Source organism: Triticum urartu, chromosome 3A (genome assembly GCF_056163025.1).
Source record: "Triticum urartu cultivar PI428250 chromosome 3A, HENAU_Tu73, whole genome shotgun sequence".
Classification (NCBI taxonomy): domain Eukaryota; kingdom Viridiplantae; phylum Streptophyta; class Magnoliopsida; order Poales; family Poaceae; genus Triticum; species Triticum urartu.
The window spans coordinates 401,933,158-401,961,075 of record NC_141875.1 but is presented as its reverse complement, the minus strand read 5'-3'; the positions used below and the strand labels follow the sequence as shown (position 1 = coordinate 401,961,075).

Below are 27,918 nucleotides of genomic sequence, written 5' to 3'. Positions count from 1 at the left end.
AAGGAGGATGATGACCCCCGGCCTCTGCATCTGGGAGTCACACACGCATATGTAGCTACGAATTGTAGTGTTCTCAACCATCCGATTGGCTCTATCATGGATGTACCTATATACTAAAACATGTCTAGATACATCTATATTTTGACAAATGGAAGGCATGTATTGTGGAACGGAGGGAGTGCTTGTCATCAAAATGGATAAAAAGGGACGTATCTAGAACTAAAATACGTCTACATACATCTCCTTTTATCCATTTTGATGACAAGTAGTACTTCTTACCCAAAGGAATTTTATATCCAACAGACACAAAATATCTGTTCGACTGTTGGAAATTACTGATTTGATGTCGAAGTAATTGTTGCATCGCCACCAAAACCCACCATTTCTTAAGCTAAAGTAGACCAAGGTAATCCCTATATTAGCATATTACTAAGATAAACAAAAGGCACTGTAGAAACATTTAGGACGTGAGCTTGTCAATCTGAATGTGGAGGGACACAAGCTTAGCCCCGACCAGCAGCTTGGGCGGAACTGTCAAGAAGGTCAGCTCCTGCACGTCGACGTCGCCGGGATCCTTGCTGCTTGTCACCTCCATTTCCACCTTGACAATGTTGGTCGTGCCTTTGGGCTCCCCCGGTGGGCCGTTCGCCCACAGCTTGGCCACGTAGTGCGGCAGTGGGGACGCCCCCGCTCTGATGCAGACGACCGACACGGTGATAGGCGCGCCGATGTCGAGCATGCCGCCGACCAAGAAAAACGTGTGGCGGTCCTCCTTCACGAACAGCAAGAGTCGTGGCTCCGACAGTGGCACTTGCAGCTGGAGCACCTTGCCGTACTGGATCCTGTGCACGGGCATGGGATGCGCGGTGCTGATGTGGTGGTAGAGCACCGGCGGCAGGCCTTCGTAGCCGTAGACGGGCACGGGGCATTTGCAGGGCGCGAGCGGACACACGCTCTGGTGATCAGCGAGCTTGTGGTAAGTGACATAGAGCCCACAGCCTTCGTGCGGGCACTCCACCCTCACCGACGAAAGGACGGAGTCCACCCCCGTGTTCCGCACGTCGAAGCCACCGTCGCGCTCGCACTTCTGGCACTGCCGCTGGTTCCCGGGGCGCTCGATGCGGCAGTCCACGTAGGCCAGGTGCCCTCCCTTGCACTGCAGAAATCAATCGAACAACACATCAATCAAGAAACCTGCACCTTGCTCAATCAGCCGAACGGACGAGGTGTATTCGAACCTCATACACTGGAGGCGTCAAGGGGCGGAGGCACAAGGGGCAGTGGAGCACGGTGAGGTCCATCGAGACCTTAGAGAGCTCCATCGTCGGGTCCTGTTCGGTCTGCATGATCTCGCCCTCCTCGTGCACAACCATCTCTCGACTTGGGTCGGGGTATTACAAAGCTTTACCGTCACATATTTTATACTACTTCAAGGTGCATTAAATCAACACATGCAAGTATCAAAAGGAGAGTCACGGCATGCATGCATGCGTTGTAATTAATGCATCGGTAAACACAAATTATTTAAATATATCGAGTGTAGTGCTTTGATGTGTCGCGTCAACTCGTACATCAACGAGAAGTTTGATTATCCTCTCCCTCGCGGACTTAACTGCACCTGCCTTTGGCTGTATGACAGGTTGGCCACACACCTGTCGGGCCCACCTGTCATACACGCAAAGGCAGGAGCGTCCCTCCCTCGCCCATGAGCGTGGTGGCTGGCAAGACTAGGAGAAGCTTTCGCTACACGCTCTCCCTCCCGCATGTGGTGGACATGCAGCAGTTCAATCCGTGTCAGATGGCCTGAAGCGTATTGTAGTACTCCTCCAGTGCAGTAGTACTCCATCATTGTTCGACTTCTCGAAGAGGCGAAGAGCCAAGCACAGCCCGGACGCTCGTGTGGCAGTTTCATGTGTAGAGTAGTCTAGGATAGCGTGTACCGTGCCTGTAAGCTTAAAATCGTTGGGGTCGGCTCCATGCTATGTGGCCGTCTCGAAGTTTAAAAAATAGTCTTCTGGACCTACCTGACACCCTGGTGATTGTAGTTTGCACGCTCATCTGGTCAAGACAGGAATATATATTTTAATTTGTTTTTTTTTGAAAAGGGGGGACTCCCTGGCCTCTGCATCAGAATGATGCATACGGGCGCATCTATTTTAATTTGTGGTGGGTAAATATTAGAGGTTGTAGCAAATATATTGTACACTGTGGGTCTTTCAGCCAAGTTTAGAGGCAAGCATGTGGGGCCAGTGCTATGATGTGTCGCATCAACTCGTACAACGAGGAGAAGCTTGATTTTACTACACGCCTTCTCCCTCACCCATGCGCGCGGTTGCTCGCAAACAAGGACAGGCTTTTGCTTAGTAGTACTTCTACAACAAGTTATCCGCCCCGCTCGCGGTGGACGGATGTGCAGCAGTGGATTCGACACTGTAGAAGCAGTAGTAGTAACATCATTGTTCGTCTTCTCGAAGAGGCGAAGAGCCAAGCGCAAACCGAACGTTGCAGTTGCGAACATTGGAGCACGCATATAGCCAGGCTCTTGCATGAGACAAAATTGCTATGTGAGCCCACTATTGTACTAGTACGTACAACTACTTGCTAGTATAGCCCCACCACTCCAATCCATCTACTCCCAAGTCTCTGCGCAACACTGCTCACTCCAATCCAAGACCAAGTGACCAGAAGCCACAAGCACCTATGGAGGCGATGGACGCGAGCGGCAGTTGGCTGTGCTAAATCATCCAAGGCGCCGCCCTGCGGCCCCGCATCGTGCAGCATTTCCAGACGGTGCTGGCGACCATAGGCATCGTTCATGCGGTCATCGCCGCCGAGGGAGGAAACCCACAGCTGTCGGAGGGGCCAGATCCTCTGCCCGTGTCGTTCTCTCCGACACACCGCCGGCTCGGGAGGTCCTCCGACCCTTCTTCCTCCCTGTCGTATTGTCTACAGATCCGACCTGCCGTCGCCGACATCCCGGTGACCCTCGGGTATAAGTTCTTCGAAAGCGGCCTTGCTCTACTGCCCCAGCTCCCCACGTGTCTGCATGTGCATCTTTTTCTACTCCCATCAGCTCTTCCAAAGCCACCTAAATTTTTAGTATTATTAGAGGTAAAGCTACTTCATGCATTCGAATCTAGGGCTTTGTTCAAACAACGAAGAAATGGGATAAAGTTGTAGCATGAATCTAGGACTTGATTCAAAGAGGAAATAATATGGTGAAAGTAGTAGAGACCGGATACCCAACCGGTCTCTTGGTTGAAAAGGGAAATAATGGGAAAACGCAGTACAAACTGGATAAGGAATAGATCTATTATTGGTTGAAAAAAGGATAGAAAGTGGCGGCTGGTGGACAAGTCAATACAGTATGTCCAGGATTAGATTTGCTGCCATCACATAGTAAAAGGTCTCCAGGATTAGATTTGCTGCCCTCACATAGTAAAAGGTCTCAGGATTAGATTTGCTGCCCTCACATAGTAAAAGGTCTCAGGATTAGATTTGTTGCCCTCACATAGTAAAAGGTCTCCAGGATTAGATTGCTGCCCTCACATAGTAAAAGGTCTCCAGGATTAGATTTGCTGCCCTCACATAGTAAAAGGTCTCCAGGATTAGATTTGCTACCCTCACATAGTACAAGGTCTCCAGGATTAGGTTTGCTGCCCTCACATAGCATGAACAAACTCGGCATCACCACTTTATGCCTCCTTGTAGGTACATTGTGCTGATGCGTCCACTATCGCATGTCCTTATACCAAACTTTTGCTGTTGTTAATGTAAGGGCACATGTAAAATGAAGCGATCACACTGTTACCTTAGGGAGATCTCTAACCAATGTTATTGTTAATCTAATGCATCCAGTGATAAGATGCAATTAAACCGTGTTACAAATGGCACTCCTTCTATTTTCCCCAGTATGATAAGTAAGTTGCTCCTTTACGCTTCTACGTGTCCTGGTGTCCCCATGGTCCCATGCCCTTAAACCAACTCATTAGCTGCTGTTGATTTACTGTGTCTGGTAAACAAGCAATGCCACCATTAAAGTAATCCCATATTTGAGGAATCTCATTGTTGATCGTAATGCTTCTGGTAACATAAAGCATTGTTGACATTTTAAAATTTCTACTGTCCTTGCGTGATTGCCATGAACATAACTAAGATGCTTCTTTTCATTTTGTACATGTTTCGTATATTCTTATTGACCAGCAACTATTAACTTTCTATCTTTTTGTGCAGATAGGGATATCCATTTCACCTTGTTGCTATTGTGACCTTTTGGTGAACTGCACAAAACACTTTTTTTGGAATGAGTGTCTTGTGCAGTTCAACTAAAATGTCACGTGGGCAACATCTCTCAATTTTGGTGGAACTGCACAAAATGGTGATTGGAGTTTCCAAAATCTCCGTCAAGTTCTGCTGGTAATCTCGTGCAACATTTTATTAGCCTTTGCAAGATGGAGCCGTCACTGTCACCACAATGGCACTTTATTTTAGTGGAACTGCACAAAAGGATAAGAAAATTATAGTTGCACCTTACATGAGCCGGACAGCCAACCTTAATGTTCCTCAATTTTAGTGCAACTACTAAAGAAGAACCTACCAGCTCACAAGAGCAAGTACTTCTTGCTAGCTGAATGATGCAATCTTTGCTTCATTTCAGGTGAACTGCAGAAAAAGGCGCATGAATTGAATCATGGAACTCCAGGCAGACCTCATCCAAGTAGAGCGGGAGGTTGAGTTCAAGGAGGCCGTTATTAAAGCGAAATCATGCTCTCCTTTCTCCTTGTTTGTGTTGTGCAAACATGTTGTGCAAACAGGAATACTCAACTACAGATGTTGTGACGGTCAAGAGCATTCGCCAAGTTCTTCTATTGTATGACATGGCTAGCCAAGATGGATTTAATCCCGATATTCACTTTATCAAAAGGCTCTAATGGGTTGGTTCTGAATCTTGCAAGCTGGGAATTAATGAGATGTGTAGGCATCTTTGTTGTACTTATTATTTGAATCTTATTTTGTTGGTTCTGAATCTTGCAAGCTGGGAATCAATGAGATGTGTAGGCATCTTTGTTGTACTTATTATTTGGATCTTATTTGTTGGTTCTGAATCTTGCAAGCTGGGAATCAATGAGATGTGTAGGCATCTTTGTTGTACTTATTATTTGGATCTTATTTGTTGGTTCTGAATCTTGCAAGCTGGGAAACACGGCATGATGATGCAGAGGACAACAACCATAACAAACAGTTCAAACTTGGTAGTATTATCTTTGTGAAAGTGCGACAAATGTGTTGATCGTGTGTGTCCTGAGAATAATAATTCTAATTGTTGTGCATGTTGATCCTGTGGCACTGATAGAACGAGCGAATGCATTGCTTGTTTTACGTATAAATTTCTATTAAAGCTAATTAAATTTAAGTAAAGTGACCACTAACTCCTGTTATTACAGTACCAATACAGACCCGCTCGTGAACCGACGTGTGGCCGAGGGTGCATCTTCTGCCGGGCGTGCAGCGGACGAGGGAGGGGTAGTAACTGTTGTCGCCTGTACACACTCAGCTTACTGTTGAATCCAGTTCCCCAAGAGCTGAAAAACGAACTGCTGTCGCCGCCTACACACTCGTTCACTCGAAGAGACTCCAATGGCGATCCGAGGGGTGAGCCTGCTGGATATGGACTTCAGCAAGGAGTTCCCCTTTGAGTTCGCCATTTAGTCCTATGGCTGCACCAAGTTGAATGTGATGTACACCAACGATACAGACTCGGTGAAGCTCTGCCTCGCCTCAGTCCTATGGCTGCACCAGGTTCTAGAGCATTCGCCCTTTTCATCGGCAACGCCGACTGCACCTTCGCTATGGTGGAGAGAAGGAAGAACGCGACGATTCAGCCATCTGGTGCAACAAGCTTGTCGACATCTAGAAGCAATACAAGATCATCAGCAACAGGCAGGAGAAGGACTCCGTGGTTGTCCTCACTGAGACCATCATCGACCCCTGATACGCCAACATGAAAGAAGATGACCTGAACACGTGGGAGGTACCTCTGAATCTAGCCTACATAACCTACGCGGCCAAGGACGCATACGCATGCTACGACATTGCTACCTCTTGAGCACTGCGTTGGATTTCCCCGAAGAGGAAGGGATGATGCAGCAAAGTAGCGTAAGTATTTCCCTCAGTTTTTGAGAACCAAGGTATCAATCCAGTAGGAGGCTACGCTCGAGTCCCTCGTACCTACACAAAAACAATAGCTCGACACAACCAACGCGCTTAGGGGTTGTCAATCCCTTCACGGTCACTTACGAAAGTGAGATCTGATAGAGATGATAAATAATATTTTTGGTTTTTTTGGTATAGAGATGCAAAGTAAAAAGTAAAAGCAAAGCAATAATAAAGTGATCGAGATTGATATGATGAGAAAGAGACCCGGGGGGCATAGGTTTCACTAGTGGCTTCTCTCAAGAGCATAAGTATTCTACGGTGGGTGAACAAATTACTGTTGAGCAATTGACAGAATTGAGCATAGTTATGAGAATATCTAGGTATGATCATGTGTACAGGCATAACGTCCGAGACAAGTAGACCGAAACGATTCTGCATCTACTACTATTACTCCACTCATCGACCGCTATCCAGCATGCATCTAGAGTATTAAGTTAAAAATAGAGTAATGCCTTAAGCAAGATGACATGATGTAGAGGGATAGTTTCATGCAATATGATAGAAAAAACCCCATCTTGTTATCCTTGATGGCAACAATACAATACGTGCCTTGCTGCCCCTTCTGTCAAGGGGAAAGGATACCGCAAGATCGAACCCAAAGCTAAGCACTTCTCCCATGGCAAGAAAAACCAATCTAGTAGGCCAAACCAAACTGATAATTCGAAGAGACTTGCAAAGATAACCAATCATACATAAAAGAATTCAGAGAAGATTCAAATATTATTCATAGATAGACTTGATCATAAACCCACAATTCATCAGTCTCAACAAACACACCGCAAAAAGAAGATTACATCGAATAGATCTCCACGAGAGAGGGGAGAACATTGTATTGAGATCCAAAAAGAGAGAAGAAGCCATCTAGCTACTAGCTATGGACCCGTAGGTCTGAAGTAAACTACTCACACTTCATCGGAGGGGCTTGGATGATGATGTAGAAGCCCTCCGTGATCGATGCCCCCTCCGGCGGAGCTCCGGAACAGGCCCCAAGATGGGATCTCGTGGATACAAAAAGTTGTGGCGGTGGAATTAGGTTTTTGGCTCCATCCCCGATCGTTTGGGGGTACGTGGATATATATAGGAGGAAGAAGTACGTCGGTGGAGATTCGAGGGGCCCATGAGGCAGGGGGCGCGCCCTAGGGGGGCGCCCTCCACCCTCGTTACCGCCTCGTGGCTTTCTTGATGGAGGGTCCAAGTCTCCTGGATCTTATCTGATGAGAAAATCACGTTTCCGAAGGTTTCATTCCGTTTGGACTCCGTTTGATATTCCTTTTCTTCAAAACCCTAAAATAGGCAAAAAAAACAGCAATTTGGGCTGGAACTCCGGTTAATAGGTTAGTCCCAAAAATAATATAAAAGTGGATAATAAAGCCCAATAATGTCCAAAATAGTAGATAATATAGCATGGAGCAATCAAAAATTATAGATACGTTGGAGACGTATCAAGCATCCCCAAGATTAATTCCTGCTCGTCCTCGAGTAGGTAAATTATAAAAACATAATTTTAAATGTGGAGTGCTACTTGGCATAATTTCGATGTAATTCTTCTTAATTGTGGTATGAATATTCAGATCCAAAAGATTCAAGACAAAAGTTCATATTGACATAAAAATGGTAATACTTCAAGCATACTAACTAAGCAATTATGTATTCTCAAAATAACATGGCCAAAGAAAGTTCATCCCTACAAAATAATATAGTTTAGTCATGTTTTATTTTCGTCACACAAGAATGCTCTCATCATGCACAACCCCGATGACAAGCCAAGCAATTGTTTCATACTTTAGTAATCTCAAACCTATAAACTTTCACGCAATATATGAGCGCGAGCCATGGACATAGCACTATGGGTGGAATAGAATATAATGAGGGGGTTACGTGGAGAAGACAAAAAAGGAGAAAGTCTCACATCAATGAGGCTAATCAATGGGCTATGGAGATGCCCACCGATTGATGTTAATGCAAGGAGTAGGGATGCCATGCAACGGATGCACTAGAGCTATAAATGTATGAAAGCTCAACAAAGGAAACTAGTGGGTGTGCATCCAACTTGCTTGCTCATGAAGACCTAGGGCACTTGAGGAGGCCCATTGTTGGAATATACAAGCCAAGTTCTATAATGAAAAATTCCCACTAGTATATGAAAGTGATAATATGAGAGACTCTCTACTATGAAGATCATGGTGCTACTTTGAAGCACAAGTGTGGTAAAAGGATAGTAACATTGTCCCTTCTCTCTTTTTCTCTCATTTTTTGGGCCTTCTCTTTTTTATGGCATTTCTCTTTTTTTGGGGGGCCTACTCTTTTTTATGGCCTTTCTTTTTTTTATTCCTCACTTGGGACAATGCTCTAATAATGATGATCATCACACTTCTATTTATTTACAACTCAATGATTACAACTCGATACTAGAACAAAGATGACTCTATATGAATGCCTCCAGCGGTGTACCGGGATATGCAATGAACCAAGAGTGACATGTATGACAGAATTATGAATGGTGGCTTTGCCACAAATACTATGTCAACTACATGATCATGCTAAGCAATATGACAATGATGAATGTGTCATGATAAATGGAATGATGGAAAGTTGCATGGCAATATATCTCGGAATGGCTATGGAAATGCCATAATAGGTAGGTACGGTGGCTGTTTTGAGGAAGATATAAGGAGGAGGTTTATGTGTGAAAGAGCGTATCATATCACGGGGTTTGGATGCACCAGCGAAGTTTGTGCCAACTCTCAATGTGAGAAAGGGCAATACACGGTACCGAAGAGGCTAGCAAGGATGGAAGGGTGAGAGTGCGTATAATCCACGGACTCAACATTAGTCATAAAGAACTCACATACTTATTGCAAAAATCTACAAGTCATCAAAAACCTCGGCACTACGCGCATGCTCCTAGGGGGATAGATTGGTAGGAAAAGACCATCGCTCGTCCCCGACCGCCACTCATAAGGAAGACAATCAAATAACACCTCATGTTTCAAATTTGTTGCATAACGTTTACCATACATGCATACTACGGGACTTGAAAACTTCATACTACGGGACTTGAAAACTTCAACACAAGTATTTCTCAATTTCACAACTACTCAACTAGCATGACTTTGATATTATTACCTCCATATCTCAAAACAATCATCAAGCATCAAACTTTTCTTAGTATTCAACATACTCATACGAAATTTTTATTCTTAATCTTGCATACCAAGCATATTAGGATTTTAAGCAAATTACCATGCTATTAAGACTCTCAAAATAATCAAGTGAAGCATGAGAGATCAATAGTTTCTATAGAACAAATCCACCACCGTGCTCTAAAAGATATAAGTGAAGCACTAGAGCAAAACTATAAAGCTCAAAAGATATAAGTGAAGCACATAGAGTATTCTATCAAATTCCAAATCATGTATGGCTCTCTCAAAAGGTGTGTGCAGCAAGGATGATTGTGGTAGACTAACAAGCAAAGACTCAAATCATAAAAGACGCTCCAAGCAAAACACATATCATGTGGTGAATAAAAATATAGCTCCAAGTAAAGTTACCGATAGAAGTAGACGAAAGAGGGGATGCCTTCCGGGGCATCCCCAAGCTTTTGCTTTTAGGTGTCCTTAGATTGTCTTGGGGGTGACATGGGCATCCCCAAGCTTAGGCTCTTACCACTCCTCGTTCCATAATCCATCAAATCTTTACCCAAAACTTGAAAACTTCACAACACAAAACTCAAAGTAGAAAATCTCGTGAGCTCCGTTAGCGAAAGAAAACAAAAGACCACTTCAAGGTACTGTAATTAACTCATTCTTTATTTATATTGGTGTTATACCTAATGTATTCCAACTTCTCTATGGATTATAAACTATTTTACTAGCCATAGATTCATCAAAATAAGGAAACAACACACGAAAAACAGAATCTGTCAAAAACAGAACAGTCTGTAGTAATCTGTAGCTAGCACAAGATCTGGAACCCCAAAAATTATAAAATAAATTGCGGGTCGTGAGGAATTTATCTATTAATCGTATGCAAAAAGAATTAACTAAATACCACTTTCCAAATAAAAATGACAGCAGTTATCGTGAGCGCTAAAGTTTCTGTTTTTTACAGCAAGTTCAACAAGACTTTCCCCAAGTCTTCCCAACGGTTCTACTTGGCACAAACACTAATTAAACACAAAAAACACAACCAAAATATAGGCTAGATAATTTATTTATTACTAAACAGGAGCAAAAAGCAAGGAATAAAAATAAAATTGGGTTGCCTCCCAACAAGCGCTATCGTTTAACGCCCCTAGCTAGGCATAACAAGCAAGAATAGATCTAGGTATTGCCATCTTTGGTTTTTAATTTTTTAGCAGAATCAAGCTCGAATCCGGGAGGTTCTTTACGTTTCCCTTCATATTCTGAAATTTTTAGATCTAAAGAATCCAACCGCTTATTTCAAAGGGTAATCAACATATTCATGCGGTGAATATTTCCACCAATGTTCTTAAGAGGTTCAAGAGATTTCTGCAAGATTTTAGTAACTTCACAATTTTTTTCAAAAACTTGTGTCTCTTCCTGAGTAGGATGAGGCCCCTTTTGTTGAGGTAGTGTTCCCACTATACCTTCTATAATTTCAAGTGCAATATGGGGATCGATTTGCCTTTGGCAACGCAATCCAAGAGTTGTCTATGAGACATATTTAATCCAACATAAAAATTGCGAAGCAAAATTCTCAGATTTATTTCAGAGGTACAATTACAATGAGATTCCATTATTCTCAACCAGGCATCTTTTAGGTTTTCTCCTAACCTTTGTTTAAAGTGAAAGATTTCGAACTCAGGGGTCAATGGAGAAGATAAGGGACTAGCCATAACGACAAGCAAACAAACTAACACACGAGCAAACAAAAAGTAAACGGGAAAAAAGAGGCAAATAGAGAGGGGGATAGAGAGACAGAGGGCGAATAAAACGGCAAGGGTGAAGTGGGGGAGAGGAAAACGAGAGGCGAATGGCAAATAATGTAATGCGGGATATAGGGATTGTCATGTGTACTTGGTATGTTGACTTTTGCGCACACTCCCCGGCAACGGTGCCAGAAATTCTTCTTGCTACCTCTTGAGCACTGCGTTGGATTTCCCCGAAGAGGAAGGGATGATGTAGCAAGGTAGCATAAGTATTTCCCTCGGTTTTTGAGAACCAGGGTATCAATCTAGTAGGAGGCTACGCTCGAGTCCCTCGTACCTACACAAAAACAATAGCTCGACGCAACCAACGCGCTTAGGGGTTGTCAATCCCTTCACAGTCACTTACGAAAGTGAGATCTGATAGAGATGATAAATAATATTTTTGGTATTTTTGGTATAGAGATGCAAAGTAAAAAGTAAAAGCAAAGCAATAATAAAGTGATGGAGATTGATATGATGAGAAAGAGACCCGAGGGCCATAGGTTTCACTAGTGGCTTCTCTCAAGAGCATAAGTATTCTACGGTGGGTGAACAAATTACTGTTGAGCAATTGACAGAATTGAGCATAGTTATGAGAATATCTAGGTATGATCATGTATACAGGCATCACGTCTGAGACAAGTAGACCGAAACGATTCTGCATTTACTACTATTACTCCACTCATCGACCACTATCCAGCATGCATCTAGAGTATTAAGTTAAAAATAGAGTAATGCCTTAAGCAAGATGACATGATGTAGAGGGATAGTTTCATGCAATATGATAAAAAAAACCATCTTGTTATCCTCGAGGGCAACAATACAATACGTGCCTTGCTGCCCCTTCTATCAAGGGGAAAGGATACCGCAAGATCCAACCCAAAGCTAAGCACTTCTCCCATGGCAAGAAAAACCAATCTAGTAGGCCAAACCAAACTGATAATTCGAAGAGACTTGCAAAGATAACCAATCATACATAAAAGAATTCAGAGAAGATTCAAATATTATTCATAGATAGACTTGATCATAAACCCACAATTCATTAGTCTCAACAAACACACCGCAAAAAGAAGATTACATCGAATAGATCTCCACGAGAGAGGGGGAGAACATTGTATTGAGATCCAAAAAGAGAGAAGAAGCCATCTAGCTACTAGCTATGGACCCGTAGGTCTGAAGTAAACTACTCACACTTCATCGGAGGGGCTTGGATGATGATGTAGAAGCCCTCCGTGATCGATGCCCCCTCCGGCGAAGCTTCGGAACAGGCCCCAAGATGGGATCTCGTGGATACAAAAAGTTGTGGCGGTGGAATTAGGTTTTTGGCTCCGTGCCCGATCGTTTGGGGGTACGTCGATATATATAGGAGGAAGAAGTACGTCAGTGGAGCTTCGAGGGGCCCACGAGGCAGGGGAGCGCGCCCTAGGGGGGCGCCCTCCACCCTCGTGACCGCCTCGTGGCTTTCTTGACGGAGGGTCCAAGTCTCCTGGATCTTATCTGATGAGAAAATCACGTTTCCGAAGGTTTCATTCCGTTTGGACTCCATTTGATATTCCTTTTCTTCGAAACCCTAAAACAGGCAAAAACAGCAATTTGGGTTGGGCCTCTGGTTAATAGGTTAGTCCCAAAAATAATATAAAAGTGGATAATAAAGCCCAATAATGTCCAAAACAGTAGATAATATAGCATGGAGCAATCTAAAATTATAGATACATTGGAGACGTATCAGACATGTACAGGCAGATCTTGGACATGAGGGCGTGTCTGCTTCCCGTAACCGACGAGTACATGGACAGCCGCAGCGTCATGATCAAGCGTGCCAGGAAGGTCTAGATGTTGTACTTTGTCTATTTGTAAGCATCTTTATCATCTGAGTGTTTCATGCATTAGCCTATGTGTCGTAATTATCTGTTTTGTCCGAAATATTTCTTTTAAGAACCCATTAACCTGATTACTTTTTTAGTGGCTATTTGCTTATGTATGTAAACTAGTTCACTTGTCCATAAAAAAACTAGTTCACTCGGCTGTCGTGCTTTGAATCTCCTTCCTCCCAACATATTCCCCTCCTCGGGTGGACCCAGCAGGTCTCTGAATTTTCTCCCACTTTCTTTTTTGATGTAAACTGAGTTTTCTCCCAGTACTTTCCCCTAGAACCAACTCAATTGTCCCACGTCTAGCCTAAAAAATAATAATACCCCACGTACTATTAACTCATCAAATTAAAATGATATTTTATTTCATAAGTTGAAAGTTCTTACAAAATAATAATAATAATTGTTTATATATAACTTGGCAAGTTAACTCCTAGTGATTGCGTACATAAGCTTACAAAGATTTTACTGACGTGCAATCATGTGTTTATGTTTTCATAACATTTTTCCGTCTAGCCCAACATGATATTTTCACCCAGCCCATCAAGTCCGCAGATTTCGAGAAAAATGCAAATGGGATTTAAACGGGCTGCATATATGCTACATCATTGTTTCACCCAGCCCACCGAATGGACTAGAAAAACAAATGGACTGGCTGACATCTCGGCCAGTAGGTCGAAGCCTAAGAAGGCGTTGGATTTACATCCAATGGCCGGCATTCTTCTTCAATCTCCCGTCTTCTTGCTCCAGCCGCCCAAAGCGGCGCCGGTCGTGCCGCGTGCTCCTGCCTCTCGTGGCCGGTTGTGATGCCGCGGAGGCCTCACCGCCCCCTACTACTCCCACCGCTGGCCCAGGGTATCCCTCTACTCACCCACACCCCCTGTTATTCTGCGGCGGCGGCGGCCTCACGCCGCAGCTGAACCAGTGAACCCTCGTACTCCTCTCCACGTGGCATCCACTGTCGCGTCTTCCCCGGCTCCACGTCGTCCCCTTCCTAGGCCTCGGCGCCGTCCACCGCCTTGGTGCTCTCGGCGCGGTGTGGTCAATGTGGTCAACAACCGACTTCCATCGGAAGAGTACTATACGTGGAAAGGCTGACAACTGGGTCCACGGCCACAACCCAGTTTTTTTGTGATTTGCCAAGTAAGTCGCTTTGTCAGGCCTGTTGGGATGCAAATCTTTCAAGACGAGGAGAGCTTCATTCGGCTGGCCAAGAAATGGGATGTATATTTTTAAAACACATCAAACCGGCAATTAGTTTCAAATATCTTTTTTTTATTTCGAGATTTTAAATTACATTAATTTTTATGCATGGAGAATTTGTTGGATTTTATATTGATATACATTTATTTTTAAAATCAGTTTGAACGTGAGTCGAAATTTTGGGATTAAAAACAGTTTGGACCGCACCGAAATATGCAAAATTTCGTATAAATTTTTTTAACCGTGGCCACAATATGGGCTGTAATGCTAACAAAAAGAATATGGGCTCCAAAAAAACCTTAAGAATTAGCAAATGAGCTGTAAATTATTAGAAATAATGGCAAATGGGTTGTATGCTGTTTTCCACAGATTTGAGGCTTTCCTAAAAAAAGGTTGACGCACAAGCAGTGACTGTTGGATGTCCATCGAACGGCCGTCGTGCTTCTTCAATCTCTGCTCTTCCTGCTCCAACTGCTCAAACAAGCGCCGGCGGGACTGCCTGCTCCCTCCTCCCCGCGGCCGGCTGTGCTACCGCGCAGGCCTCACCGACCCACCGTACTCCCATCGCTGGCCTAGCCATCCCTCTACTCACCCACACCTGCTGTTATTCTCCGGCGACGGCAGACGAACCAGTAAACCCTCGTACAGTCATACTCCCCTCCGTGTGGGAAACAACTGCCGGGTCTTCCCTGCCTCCATGTCGTTCCCTTCCAAGGCCTCGCCATCGTCCACCGCCCTGGTGCTCTCGGCGCGGCCTGGTCAACATGGTCAACGACCGACATGCATCTGAAGTGGACTGTACGTGGAGAGGCCGACAACTGGGTCCACTGCCGCACGCAAGGAAATGCCTCCTTATTATGCGCAAAATAATGATTCCTCCACCTAACATCAGGGACCCACCGCTGACAGCTCGGACCCACCAGCTATATCTTCACACGCAAGGAAGTGCCTCCTTATTATGCATAAAAAATGAATACTCCCCCTATTAGCTGGGACCCAGTATAGTGGCATGCTGACTTGTGGGCTACTAAGTTGACGGGGACGGAGGGCTTTGTCAACTTAGTCAATATGCACGATTCTAGCTCCAGTGACCGTACGATGTCCATCCAACGGCCGTAGTGCTTCTTCAACCTCTGGTCTTCTTGCTCCAGCCGCCCAAACCAGCGCCGGTCATGCCTCGTGCTCCTGCCTCCCGTGGCCGGCTGCGATGCGGCGGAGACCTCACCGCCCCCTACTACTCCCACCGCTGGCCAGGCCATCCCTCTACTCACCCACACCCCTATTATTCTGCAGCGACGGCAGCCTCACACCGCAGCGAACCAGTGAACCCTCGTACTCCTCTACGCGTGGGCATCCACTGCCGCGTCTTCCCCGGCTCCGCGTCGTCCCCTTCCTAGGCCTTGCTGTCATCCACCGCCCTGGTGCTCTCGGCGCGGCGTGGTCAACATGGTCAAGTAACGGCTTCCATCAGACGTGGATTGTACGTGGAGAGGCTGACAGCTGGGTCCACGGCTGCAGCAAGGAAGTGCCTCCTTATTACGTACAAAATAATTATTCCTCCACCTGACAGCGGGGACCCACCGGACGGGCCACTGTATTTGACAAAAAAAATGTTTGCCCCTGACTGCTAGGACCCACCAGCTACATTTTTGCATGCAAGGAAGTGCGTCCGGGCAAAAAAACGATTCGCCCCCCTGACTGCTGGGACCCACCAGCTACAACTTCGCAGGCAAGGAAGTGCTTGACAGTCGGGACCCACCTGGTCGAAGCGTATGTAGCGTTGTCATTCTGGTCGCGAACATGTACGTACATATATACTGGTGGATGTAGAGGCGCGGACGTGTCATAGTAGAGGCGTGTACGTGTCGTAGTAGAGGCGTGCATGTAGCATGTACACGTACGTACAGTGGCCAGGGTGCAAGAAAGAAAATACAGCCACGTATGTGTACATACGGGCGGGGTCTCGAACACCTACTCGCGCATACGTACGGCCAGGGCTCGTGTACATGGCTGGGTCGAAACGGAGAAACAACGTCGTCGTCGTGTTCATGGGGAGGCAACGGAATGCGTCGTGTTCATGGGGAGGCAACGGAATGCGTCGTGTTCATGGGGAGGCAACGGAATGCGTCGTGTTCATCGGGAGGCAACGGAACGCGTGGGAGCCAACCGGCTGGGTCGGAATGGAATGCGTGGTCGTGTTCATCGGGAGGGCTTGGACGGAACAGGCGATGGAAACGAGGCCTGGCGTACCGCACAACAGAGGAAACAGACCTCCTACATTCGGAACGGGATCCTGTTGATCGGGAGGGGTCTAGCGTACCGCAAAACAGAGGAAACTTTCCTCCTACGGTCAAAATGGGGGTCATGTTGATCGGGAGGGGTGTGGCGTACCGCAAAACGGACGAAATGGACCTCCTACAGTCGAAACGGGGGTCCTGTTGATCGGGAGGGGTGTGGCGTACCGCAAAACGGACGAAACGGACTTGTGTTGGAGCGCTACGGTCGAAACGGGGGTCCTGTTCATCAGGAGGGGTGTGGCGTAACGCAAAACGGGACTCCACGGGATACTGTTCATCTCCACCGTCGACCTCCTCCAGCCTCCATGGGCTCCTGTTCATCCAGCCTCCACCGCGCGCTACTCCACCGGCTACTGTTCAACCACCCCTCCACGGGCACCCCTCCACCGTCTACTGTTCATCCAGCCCTCCACACCACGGGGTCCTGTTCAACCACCCCTCCACGGGCCCCTCTCCACCATCTACTGTTCATCCAGCCCTCCACCACACCACGGGGTCCTGTTCATCCAGAGGCAACGCCACCGCTCACTGTTCATCCAAACCCCCCCGCAACGCTCACTGTTCATCCCAGAGGCAGCATCGATCGGCTTCAGTTAGCAGCAGTAGCGAAGGAATCGCTCGATCGGGTTCAGTTAACAACCATTAATCGATCACTCCGGTTCAGTAACGCGTAGCCTGGAGTGCAGTCGCTCGGGTTCAGTTAGAGCCCAACGCCTCGCTCGGGTTCAGTTAGAGCCAACGCCTCGCACACACGCGCGTACGTGTACGAGAGAAACGCGCATCGCTCGGCCCCCGACCTCCCTCCGTAACCGGGAACTCCCTGAAATTTGCCTCCCCCTCGCTTCTACCATGGTTTTTTCCGTCATAGACGGCCCAAAGAATGTCATGCAGCTGCGTCACCGGCCCGCCCAGGACGAAAAGCCCATTTTTTGTCATGATTTTTTGTCATAGAAGTAGGAGCCCACCACATCTATGATGATACCGGGTTTTGTCACAATTATCGCCATAGAAGTGTCATATGTATGACAGAAAAAAAATTCGTTCGGCCCAAAATGTCACGGATGTGTTTTTTTTAGTGTATTATGTTCACACATGGATTTTGGCTATTATGTTCACTCATGGATTTTGCTATGGGAATCATGTGTAATTCAAACTACAGTACTCGTAAATTCCGGCGACCGGCGTGTGTACTGTCCCCGTCGATCTAGATTCTGGCCACTACTAAATACTACCTTGCTCACGTCGTCCCTCCTGCATTCTCATCTACATCCTCCCTGTCGGTGTCAAAACCGATGGATCTCGGGTAGGGGGTCCCAAACTGTGCGTCTGAGGTTGATGGTAACAGGAGACATGGAACACAATGTTTACCCAGGTTCGGGCCCTCTTGATGGAGGTAAAACCCTACGTCCTGCTAGATTAATATTGATGAGTATGGGGGTTACAAGAGTTGATCTACCACGAGATCGTAATGGATAAAACCCTAGATGTCTAGTCTCTCTACGGACTAACCCCTCTGGTTTATATGGACACCGGAGGGGACTAGGGTTGTACAAAGTCGGTTACATAGAAAGGAAATAATACATCCGGCCGCCTAGCTTCTCATCCACGCAGAGGAGAGTCCTATCCGGAAACGGAAGAAAGCCTTCTATATTGTATCTTCATGGCCCAGCAGTCCGGCCCATGTCAACAGTCCGGACGCCCGAGGACCCCCTTGTCCAGGACTCCCTCAGTTGCCCTAAATCTGGCTTCAATGACGAGGTGTACGGCGCGCAGATTGTCTTCGGTATTGCAAGGCGGGTTCCTTCTTCGAATACTCCAACGAATATAGTCTTCGAACAACGGCCGTGTCCGGATATGCAAAACAAGTACCACACACCCCCGCAGAGAGTATAATATTTCACGAGTCCCATCTGCTGACAACTTTTTGTAATGTGATATCACGTCCCTGCCCCGATTATTATTTCGAACCGTTTTTCAGCCTGCCGTTTCGTATTTCGAGATGCGGTTTTATTGGCATGTCTTGTCAAAGCAGAGATTGTGTCCCCTTATTGCGGGATCCTCATCAATACGGGTATGGCTAATCCAACCGTGCCGCCTGCACGGCCCCTAGGGAATAGGCGAGTTTCATGGCGAGTGGGGAGGCATTTTGATATTCACCGTCTTTATAAGGAGATAATGATTCATCTCTTCCACCCACGCCTTCTCTCCTTCTGTATACCCACTCTCGAGCTCCAGCACCCAAGTTCTCATCCTTCCTCCCCCAAGAAAGCACTCCAACCATGTACAGAGCGCAGAGCAAGTGGATGGCCCCCACCGTCAAGGAGAAGGACATCACCCAACTTTGGGAGGCCGGATATTTGTCCAGGGAGATCGCCCATTGGCTTCCTGCTAAGGGACAGATCGTGCCCACTCCGGAACCCCATGAGAGGTTCGTGTTCATCCCTCATTTCATTCGCGGGCTGGGCTTTCCTCTCCACCCATTCGTTTGCAGACTCATGTTCTACTATGGGGTGGACTTCCATGATTTGGCCCCCAATTCCTTCCTCACCATCTCGGCGTTTATCGTCGTGTGTGAGGCCTTCCTCTGCATCCCTCCCCACTTCGGACTGTGGCTTAAGACCTTTAATGTGAAGCCGAAGGTGGTGGGCGGCAAACACACAGAATGTGGAGGCGCCATGGTGAGCAAAATGTCCAACGTCCTGTGGCCCAAAGGCACCTTCGTGGAGACCGTCAAGGGGTGGCAGAAGCTGTGGTTCTATGTCACTCAGCCCCGCGAAGCTGCCTAGGCCGCGGCTCCCAAATTCAATTCCGGGGCCCCAATGCGGCTTACCTCCTGGCAGGAGAAGGGCCTGGATTGGTCTTCGTCGGATGAGTTGACTGCGCTTCAGAAGCGCATCAGGAGCATGATGGACAAGAATGTCAAGATCGTCGATGTGATTCAGGTGATGCTAATTTGCCAGATCCTTCCATGCCAGAACCGGGCTTGCCATCTATGGGAGTTCAATCCGGCCAAGCACAAGACCTCGCGCCATTCTTCGGAACTACGCGCGAGGATATCTGGAAGGTGCTCTTCAAGGCCAACGAGACGTGGCCGGAGACAATCGAGGACTACGGCCACGATCTGGCCCATCCCGCCAGTTTGGTAAGTATTCCATGCTTCAAGGCATATCTCTTTCTGGCTTGCTCAAGGAGGATGTCCCGACTTCCCTATTTTTCCTTTTCAGGGTTGGAGAAAGAAGGTGGAGCGGATTCGGTGTTCGGCTCCGCTGCCCGAGGAACCAGCCATCCCGCTTTTGACGATGATGCTGGTTTCGATGACCTACGTGGCGCCGGAGAAGAAGGCAAAAAAGAAGGCCAAGGGGACTAGAGGTGGCCTCCGTCCCAAGAGTACTTCGGACGCGGTGTCCGAAGATGCCGAAACTCACTCCGTTGCCGAAGACGACGAGGAGGAGGAAGAGGAGGAAGAAAGCAACTTCCCCCTCCCCGAGGGGGGGGAAGAAGAGTGCGACCTCCACAGATCTGGAGGCGGAGACGTCCAAGAAGGGAAAGGCTTCCCTCGCGGATAGCTCCGTGTGGGACGTCGATAGCAGCCTAGAGCGGCGCCCTCGAAACAAGCCCCAGGCCGAATCGTGAGTATCCGAAGACCCTGAAGTATTCATACATCCTCCTATTTCACCTCATAATTCTAACATGTTGAATCATGTATTTGCAGTCCGGCTCGTTCTGCCCTCGAGCGATCCTCGTCTACAGGGAACTCCCTGGACCCGAAGGTGATGGACAGCGGGTCCCTTACAATGGCCTCCTCTCCCAAGGCTACGGATGACGTCGAGGTGTTGTCCCGAAGGACCCCCGGCAAGGGAGAGACACAGGAGGTCGTCAAGACGACGACAGAGGGCGAGACCTCGGCCGCCGAACACATGGGGGAGTACATCCCCATGGAGACCGGCGGTGGGGGCTATGTCCAATTCGGCCCACAGCCTAATGCAGTCCCGGAGACCTATATGGATCCGAATTCCGGCCAACAGCCTCCTTCATTGGAAGGAGGTGTGCGCATTCCACCGGTGACCTCTGTCCAACCAGAGGCACCGGATACTCTACTGGAGGTGCTACGAAGCGCTTCCATCATTGAGGAACACCGTACCCTCATGGGTGCGGTGATTGAGAAGATTCAGTCCGCGGGCTTTGAGGTAAGCGCTGCATTTATGTGAAAAGAAAGTTACAGTATAGACAGTAGCCCCTGAGACTCTGTCCGGTGTTCGGAAATAAAAGCCGAACAAAGGATCAAATAGCTATTCGCAGGAAACTAATCATACATGTCTTTGTGAGTGAGCAGGCATCGCTGCTGGCCGTGACTTCTCATGCTGCCGAAGTCTCCGGACTGATGCGGAAGCTGGAACGAACCGAGGAAGAGCTCGGCCGTGCGAAAAACCAGCTGGAGAATACCCAAGGTATGCATTTATATTGCGTATGTCCGGAAGGGATGAATAATGTAAGCTGATCACAGTGCCATGACATTTAATAGGGGCGGCGACTGAGGTAGAGGCCCTCAAAAAGGCGCTGGCTGAGGCCGAGGAGAGTGCGGTAAATGAAAAGGCCGTCCGAGAAAAATATGAGGCCAGGGTTGGTGAGATCCAGCAGGAGCTCCGGGACGCAGTAAAGAAATGTGAATCCTTGGAGCGCCAAAATGCGTACCAAGAGTCCGAACTCGCTAAGGCCCGCCAAAGCGCACAAGAGGCTCGAGCCGAAGCCCAAGGTGCCCTCTAGGAGATCCAGGAGGCCAAGAAGATCGCGGCGGGTAAGGCTTTCATTATGCAAAGCAAGTATGTGAGCCCGAGGTATCTCTTGCTGACTCAGATTTGAAGTTCTCCAGGGGCGTTTGCGGATTTGCCGCACAGTGTTTCTGACGCTACAGAATTCTTCCGTGCCGAAGAGGGGAGCTCAACGAAGAAGCTGTTCTAGTCGCAATACCTTGCACCAGAACATCCGATGCCCTTTAGCGACCAACTAAAACAGTTGGTCGAGCTGCATAGGGTGGCTGAACTAGCCATGAAGGATTTAATAATCCGCCTGTGGCCTGCAGAAGCTATACTTGGCAGCTACTTTGGCCTCATGAAGCGGCTGGTCAATGCCTGCCCGTGGCTAGATGCCATCAAGCGGACGGTCTGCATAGAAGGTGTGCAGATGGCCTTTGCCTGCGTCAAGATACAATGGGGGAAGATGGATGTCGTCAAGCTCGCGACCGAAGGACCGCCTGCGGGCAAGGATGCTACCTCTTGAGCACTACGTTGGTTTCTCCCCGAAGAGGAAGGGATGATGCAGCAAAGTAGCATAAGTATTTCCCTCAGTTTTTTAGAACCAAGGTATCAATCCAGTAGGAGGCTACGCGCGAGTCCCTCGTACCTGCACAAAACAAATAAATCCTCGCAACCAACACGATAAGGGGTTGTCAATCCCTACACGGCCACTTACGAGAGTGAGATCTGATAGATATGATAAGATAATATTTTTGGTATTTTTATGATAAAGATGCAAAGTAAAATAAAAGCAAAGTAAAATAAAAGAAAAGTAAAAAGCAAAGGAAATAACTAAGTATTGGAAGATTAATATGATGAAGATAGACTCGGGGGCCATAGGTTTCACTAGTGGCTTCTCTCAAGAGCATAAGTATTCTACCGTGGGTGAACGAATTACTATTGAGCAATTGACAGAATTGAGCATAGTTATGAGAATATCTAGGTATGATCATGTATATAGGCATCACGTCCGAGACAAGTAGACCGACTCCTGCCTACATCTACTACTATTACTCCACTCATCAACCACTATCCAGCATGCATCTAGAGTATTAAGTTAATGAAAACAGAGTAACGCCTTAAGCAAGATGACATGATGTAGAGGGATAAACTCATGCAATATGATGAAAACCCCATCTTGTTATCCTCGATGGCAACAATACAATACGTGCCTTGCTACCCCTACTGTCACTGGGAAAGGACACCGCAAGATTGAACCCAAAGCTAAGCACTTCTCCCATTGCAAGAAAGATCAATCTAGTAGGCCAAACCAAACTGATAATTCGAAGAGACTTGCAAAGATAACCAATCATACATAAAAGAATTCAGAGAAGATTCAAATATTGTTCATAGATAGACTTGATCATAAACCCACAATTCATCGATCTCAACGAACACATCGCAAAAAGAAGATTACATTGAATAGTTCTCCACAAGAGAGGGGGGAACATTGTATTAAGATCCAAAAAGAGAGAAGAAGCCAACTAGCTAATAACTATGGACCCATAGGTCTGAGGTGAACTACTCACACTTCATCGGAGGGGCTATGGTGATGATGTAGAAGCCCTCCGTGATGGATACCTCCTCCGGCGGAGCTCCGGAACAGGCTCCAAGATGGGATCTCATGGATACAGAAAGTTGCGGTGGTGGAATTAGGGTTTTGGCTCCGTATCTGATCGTTTGGGGGTATGTAGGTATATATAGGAGGAAGGAGTACGTCGGTGGAGCAACAGGGGGGCCATGAGGGTGGAGGGCGCACCTGGGGGGGTAGGCGCACCCCCCCTACCTCGTGTCCTCCTCCTTTGTGTCTTGATGTGTGGTCCAAGTCTCCTGGATCATGTTCGGTGAGAAAATCACGTTCCCGAAGGTTTCATTCCATTTGGACTCTGTTTGATATTCCTTTTCTTCGAAACCCTAAAATAGGCAAAACAGCAATTTTTGGGTTGGGCCTCCGGTTAATACGTTAGTCCCAAAAATAATATAAAAGTGGATAATAAAGCCCAATAATGTCCAAAATAGTAGATAATATATCATGGAGCAATCAAAAATTATAGATACGTTGGAGACGTATAAAGCATCCCCAAGCTTAATTCCTGCTCATCCTCCAGTAGGTAAATGATAAAAACAGAATTTTTGATGCGGAGTGCTACTTGGCATAATTTTAATGTAATTCTTCTTAATTGTGGTATGAATATTCAGATCCCAAAGATTCAAGATAAAAGTTCATATTGACATAAAAATAATAATACTTCAAGCATACTAACTAAGCAATTATGTCCTCTCAAAATAACATGGCCAAAGAAAGTTCATCCCTACAAAATCATATAGTTTAGTCATGCTCCATTTTTGTCACACAAGAATGCTCTCATCATGCACAACCCCGATGACAAGCCAAGCAATTGTTTCATACTTTAGTAATCTCAGACCTATAAACTTTCATGCAATATATGAGCGCGAGCCATGGATATAGCACTATGGGTGGAATAGAATATGATGATGGGGGTTATGTGGAGAAGACAAAAAAGGATAAAGTCTCACATCAACGAGGCTAATGAATGGGCTATGGAGATGCCCATCGATTGATGTTAATGCAAGAAGTAGGGATTGCCATGCAACAGATGCACTAGAGCTATAAATGTATGAAAGCTCAACAAAAGAAACTAAGTGGGTGTGCATCCAACTTGCTTGCTCACGAAGACCTAGGGCACTTGAGGAGGCCCATTGTTGGAATATACAAGCCAAGTTCTATAATGAAAAATTACCACTAGTATATGAAAGTGACAAAACAAAAGACTCTCTATAATGAAGATTATGGTGCTACTTTGAAGCACAAGTGTGGAAAAAGGATAGTAGCATTGTCCCTTCTTTATATTTTTTATTTGGCCTTTCTTTTTTTATTTGTCTTTTTTAGGACAATGCTCTATGAATGATGGTCATCACACTTCTATTTACTTACAACTCAATAATTACAACTTACTTAGAACAAGATATGACTCTATATGAATGCCTCCGGTGGTGTACCGGGATATGCAAGGAACCAAGAGTGGCATGTATGAAAGAATTATGAACGGTGGCTTTGCCACAAATACTATGTCAACTACATGATCATGCTAAGCAATATGACAATGATGAATGTGTCATGATGAACGGAATGGTGGAAAGTTGCATGGCAATATTTCTCGGAATAGCTATGGAAATGCCATAATAGGTAGATATGGTGGCTGTTTTGAGGAAGATATAAGGAGGTTTATGTGTGAAAAAGCATATCATATCACGGGGTTTGGACGCACCGGCGAAGTTTGCACCAACTCTCAATGTGAGAAAGGGCAATGCACGGTACCGAAGAGGCTAGCAATGATGGAAGGGTGAGAGTGCGTATAATCCATGGACTCAACATTAGTCATAAAGAAATCACATACTTATTGCAAAAATCTACAAGTCATCAAAAACCAAATCACTACACGCATGCTCCTCGGGGGATAGATTTGTAGGAAAAGACCATCGCTCGTCCCTGACCGCCACTCATAAGGAAGACAATCAAATAACACCTCGTGTTTCAAATTTGTTACATAACGTTTACCATGCGTGCATGCTACGGGACTTGCAAACTTCAACACAAGCATTTCTCAAATTTAGAACTACTCAACTATCACGACTTTGATATTATTACCTCCATATGTCAGAACAATCATCAAGCATCAAACTTCTCTTAGTATTCAAAACACTCATAAGAAAAAAATATTAATCTTGAACACCTAGCATATTAGGATTATTTAAGCAAATTACCATGCTATTTAAGACTCTCAAAATAATCTAAGTGAAGCATGAGAGATCTATAGTTTCTATAAAACAAATCCACCACCATGCTCTAAAAGATATAAGTGAAGTACTAGAGCAAAACTATAGAACTCAAATGATATAAGGGAAGCACATAGAGTATTCTAACAAATTCCAAATCATGTATGGCTCTCTCAAAAGGTGTGTGCAGCAAGGATGATTGTGGTAAACTAAAAAGCAAAGACTCAAATCATACAAGATGCTCCAAGCAAAACACATATCATGTGGTGAATAAAAATATAGCTCCAAGTAAAGTTACCGATAGAAGTAGACGAAAAGAGGGGATGCCTTCCGGGGCATCCCCAAGCTTTGGCTTTTAGGTGTCCTTAGATTATCTTGGGGGAGACATGGGTATCCCCAAGCTTAGGCTCTTGCCACTCCTTGTTCCATAATCCATCAAATCTTTACCCAAAACTTGAAAACTTCACAACACAAAACTTAAAGTAGAAAATCTCGTGAGCTCCGTTAGCGAAAGAAAACAAAAGACAACTTGAAGGTACTGTAATGAACTCATTATTTATTTATATTGGTGTTAAACCTACTGTATTCAAACTTCTCTATGGTTTATCAACTATTTTACTAGCCATAGATTCATCAAAATAAGCAAACAACATACGAAAAACAGAATCTGTCAAAAACAGAACAGTCTGTAGTAATATGTAGCCAGCGCAAGATCTGGAAGCCCAAAAATTCTAAAATAAATTTATGGACGTGAGGAATTTATCTATTAATCATCTGCAAAAATAATTAACTAATATCACTTTCCAAATAAAAATGGCAGCAGTTCTCGTGAGCGCTAAAGTTTCTGTTTTTTACAGCAAGATATCAAGACTTTCCCCAAGTCTTCCCAACGGTTCTACTTGGCACAAACACTAATTAAACACAAAAAACACAACCTAAACAGAGGCTAGATAAATTATTTATTACTAAACATGAGCAAAAATCAAGGAATAAAAATAAAATTGGGTTGCCTCCCAACAAGCGCTATCGTTTAACGCCCCTAGCTAGGCATAAAAAGCAAGGATAGATCTAGGTATTGCCATCATTGGTAGGCAATTCTTCAATGAGGCATCTACCATTTTTAGGAATTTCTTTCTTTTTATTTATTAGCAAACTTTTAGGCACAAGATTGAAAAATTCATTTGTAACAAATGGCTCCTTAATGATAGCAAAAAGATTGGGATGAATACTTATAGATTTGAGATCCCCAGTTTCCTTACTAGAGGATTCACCCTGATTTTTAGGAACATATATAAGCTTGGAAATTTTAGTGGGAGGACTTGGAGTATTCTTTACAGAAGAAAAAGCGGTTCCCAAGTTGGTAATAATATCCTCAAGTTTATCAATCCTAGTGGAATTGTGATTTATTTTCTCATTAACTATGGGTACCTTCTCTTTAATATTTTTCAAAGTGACTCCTACTTTAGATCCATATTGAGAGATTCGGTTGTGGATCTTTTTATCCAAATTTTCAATTAACTCTACGGTAGCAACCTTATTTTCAATAATTTCGAGCCTTTGCATAACATGCTCCAAAGTTAATACAGTTCCATTAACCAAAAGAGGGGGTGAGCCAAACAAATCTATCATAGCATTATAGGAATCAAAAGTATGGCTACCCAAGAAGTTCCCTCCGGTGATAGAATCAAGTACATATATGTGCCAAGGAGTAGCGCCTACATAAAAATTGCAAAGAAGAACGGAAGTAGATTGCTTCCTAGTAGATCTATTTTGAGCATTGCAAATTCTATACCAAGCGTCTTTTAGATTTTCTCCCTACCTTTGCTTAAAATTTATAATTTCATTCTTCGGAGACAATGGAGAAGATAAGGGACTAGCCATAACGACAAGCAAACGGAAAAGAGGAGAACAGAAAAAGAGAGGGAGGATAGAGAGAGAGGGCTAATAAAACGGCAAGGATGAAGTGGGGGAGAGGAAAACGAGAGGCAAATGGCAAATAATGTAATGCGGGAGATAAGGATTGTGATGGGTACTTGGTATATTGACTTTTGCGTAGACTCCCCGACAACGGCGCCAGAAATCCTTCTTGCTACCTCTTGAGCACTGCGTTGGTTTTTCCCCGAAGAGGAAGGGATGATGCAGCAAAGTAGCATAAGTATTTCCCTCGGTTTTTGAGAACCAAGGTATCAATCCAGTAGGAGGCTACGCGCGAGTCCCTTGTACCTGCACAAAACAAATAAATCCTCGCAACCAATGCGATAAGGGGTTGTCAATCCCTACACGGCCACTTACGAGAGTGAGATCTGATAGATATGATAAGATAATATTTTTGGTATTTTTATGATAAAGATGCAAAGTAAAATAAAAGCAAAGGAAATAACTAAGTATTGGAAGATTAATATGATGAAGATAGACCCATGGGCCATATGTTTCACTAGTGGCTTCTCTCAAGAGCATAAGTATTCTACGGTGGGTGAACGAATTATTGTTGAGCAATTGACAGAATTGAGCATAGTTATGAGAATATCTAGGTATGATCATGTATATAGGCATCACGTTCGAGACAAGTAGACCGACTCCTGCCTGCATCTACTACTATTACTCCACTCATCGACCGCTATCCAGCATGCATCTAGAGTATTAAGTTAATGAAAACAGAGTAACGCCTTAAGCAAGATGACATGATGTACAGGGATAAACTCATGCAATATGATGAAAACCCCATCTTGTTATCCTCGATGGCAACAATACAATACGTGCCTTGCTGCCCCTACTGTCACTGGGAAAGGACACCGCAAGATTGAACCCAA

At 45.4% G+C, this 27,918-nt stretch overlaps 1 protein-coding gene across 1 annotated transcript; it reads right to left on the bottom strand.

Annotated features, from left to right (window-relative positions):
- Positions 1-460: 460 nt before the first annotated feature.
- On the bottom strand, positions 461-18,849 carry LOC147979852 (E3 ubiquitin-protein ligase SINA-like 4). Its single transcript, XM_087515367.1, has 3 exons — positions 18,736-18,849; positions 590-1,156; positions 461-481 (listed from the first exon to the last, which is right to left on the bottom strand). The coding sequence occupies exons 1-3, from the start codon at positions 18,847-18,849 to the stop codon at positions 461-463; spliced, it is 702 nt and encodes a 233-aa protein (XP_087371493.1).
- Positions 18,850-27,918: the final 9,069 nt, after the last annotated feature.

Excerpts from the sequence above, each read along its gene's own strand:
- LOC147979852 (XM_087515367.1), bottom strand. The coding sequence starts at position 18,849 with ATGTCCTTCTCCTTGACGGTGGGGGCCATCCACTTGCTCTGCGCTCTG. Across the intron at positions 1,157-18,735 it reads GTGCTGGAGCTCGAGAGTGG|TGCAAGGGAGGGCACCTGGC; the intron begins GTATACAGAAGG and ends TGATTTCTGCAG. Across the intron at positions 482-589 it reads TTGTCAAGGTGGAAATGGAG|ATTGACAAGCTCACGTCCTA; the intron begins GTGACAAGCAGC and ends CTCCACATTCAG.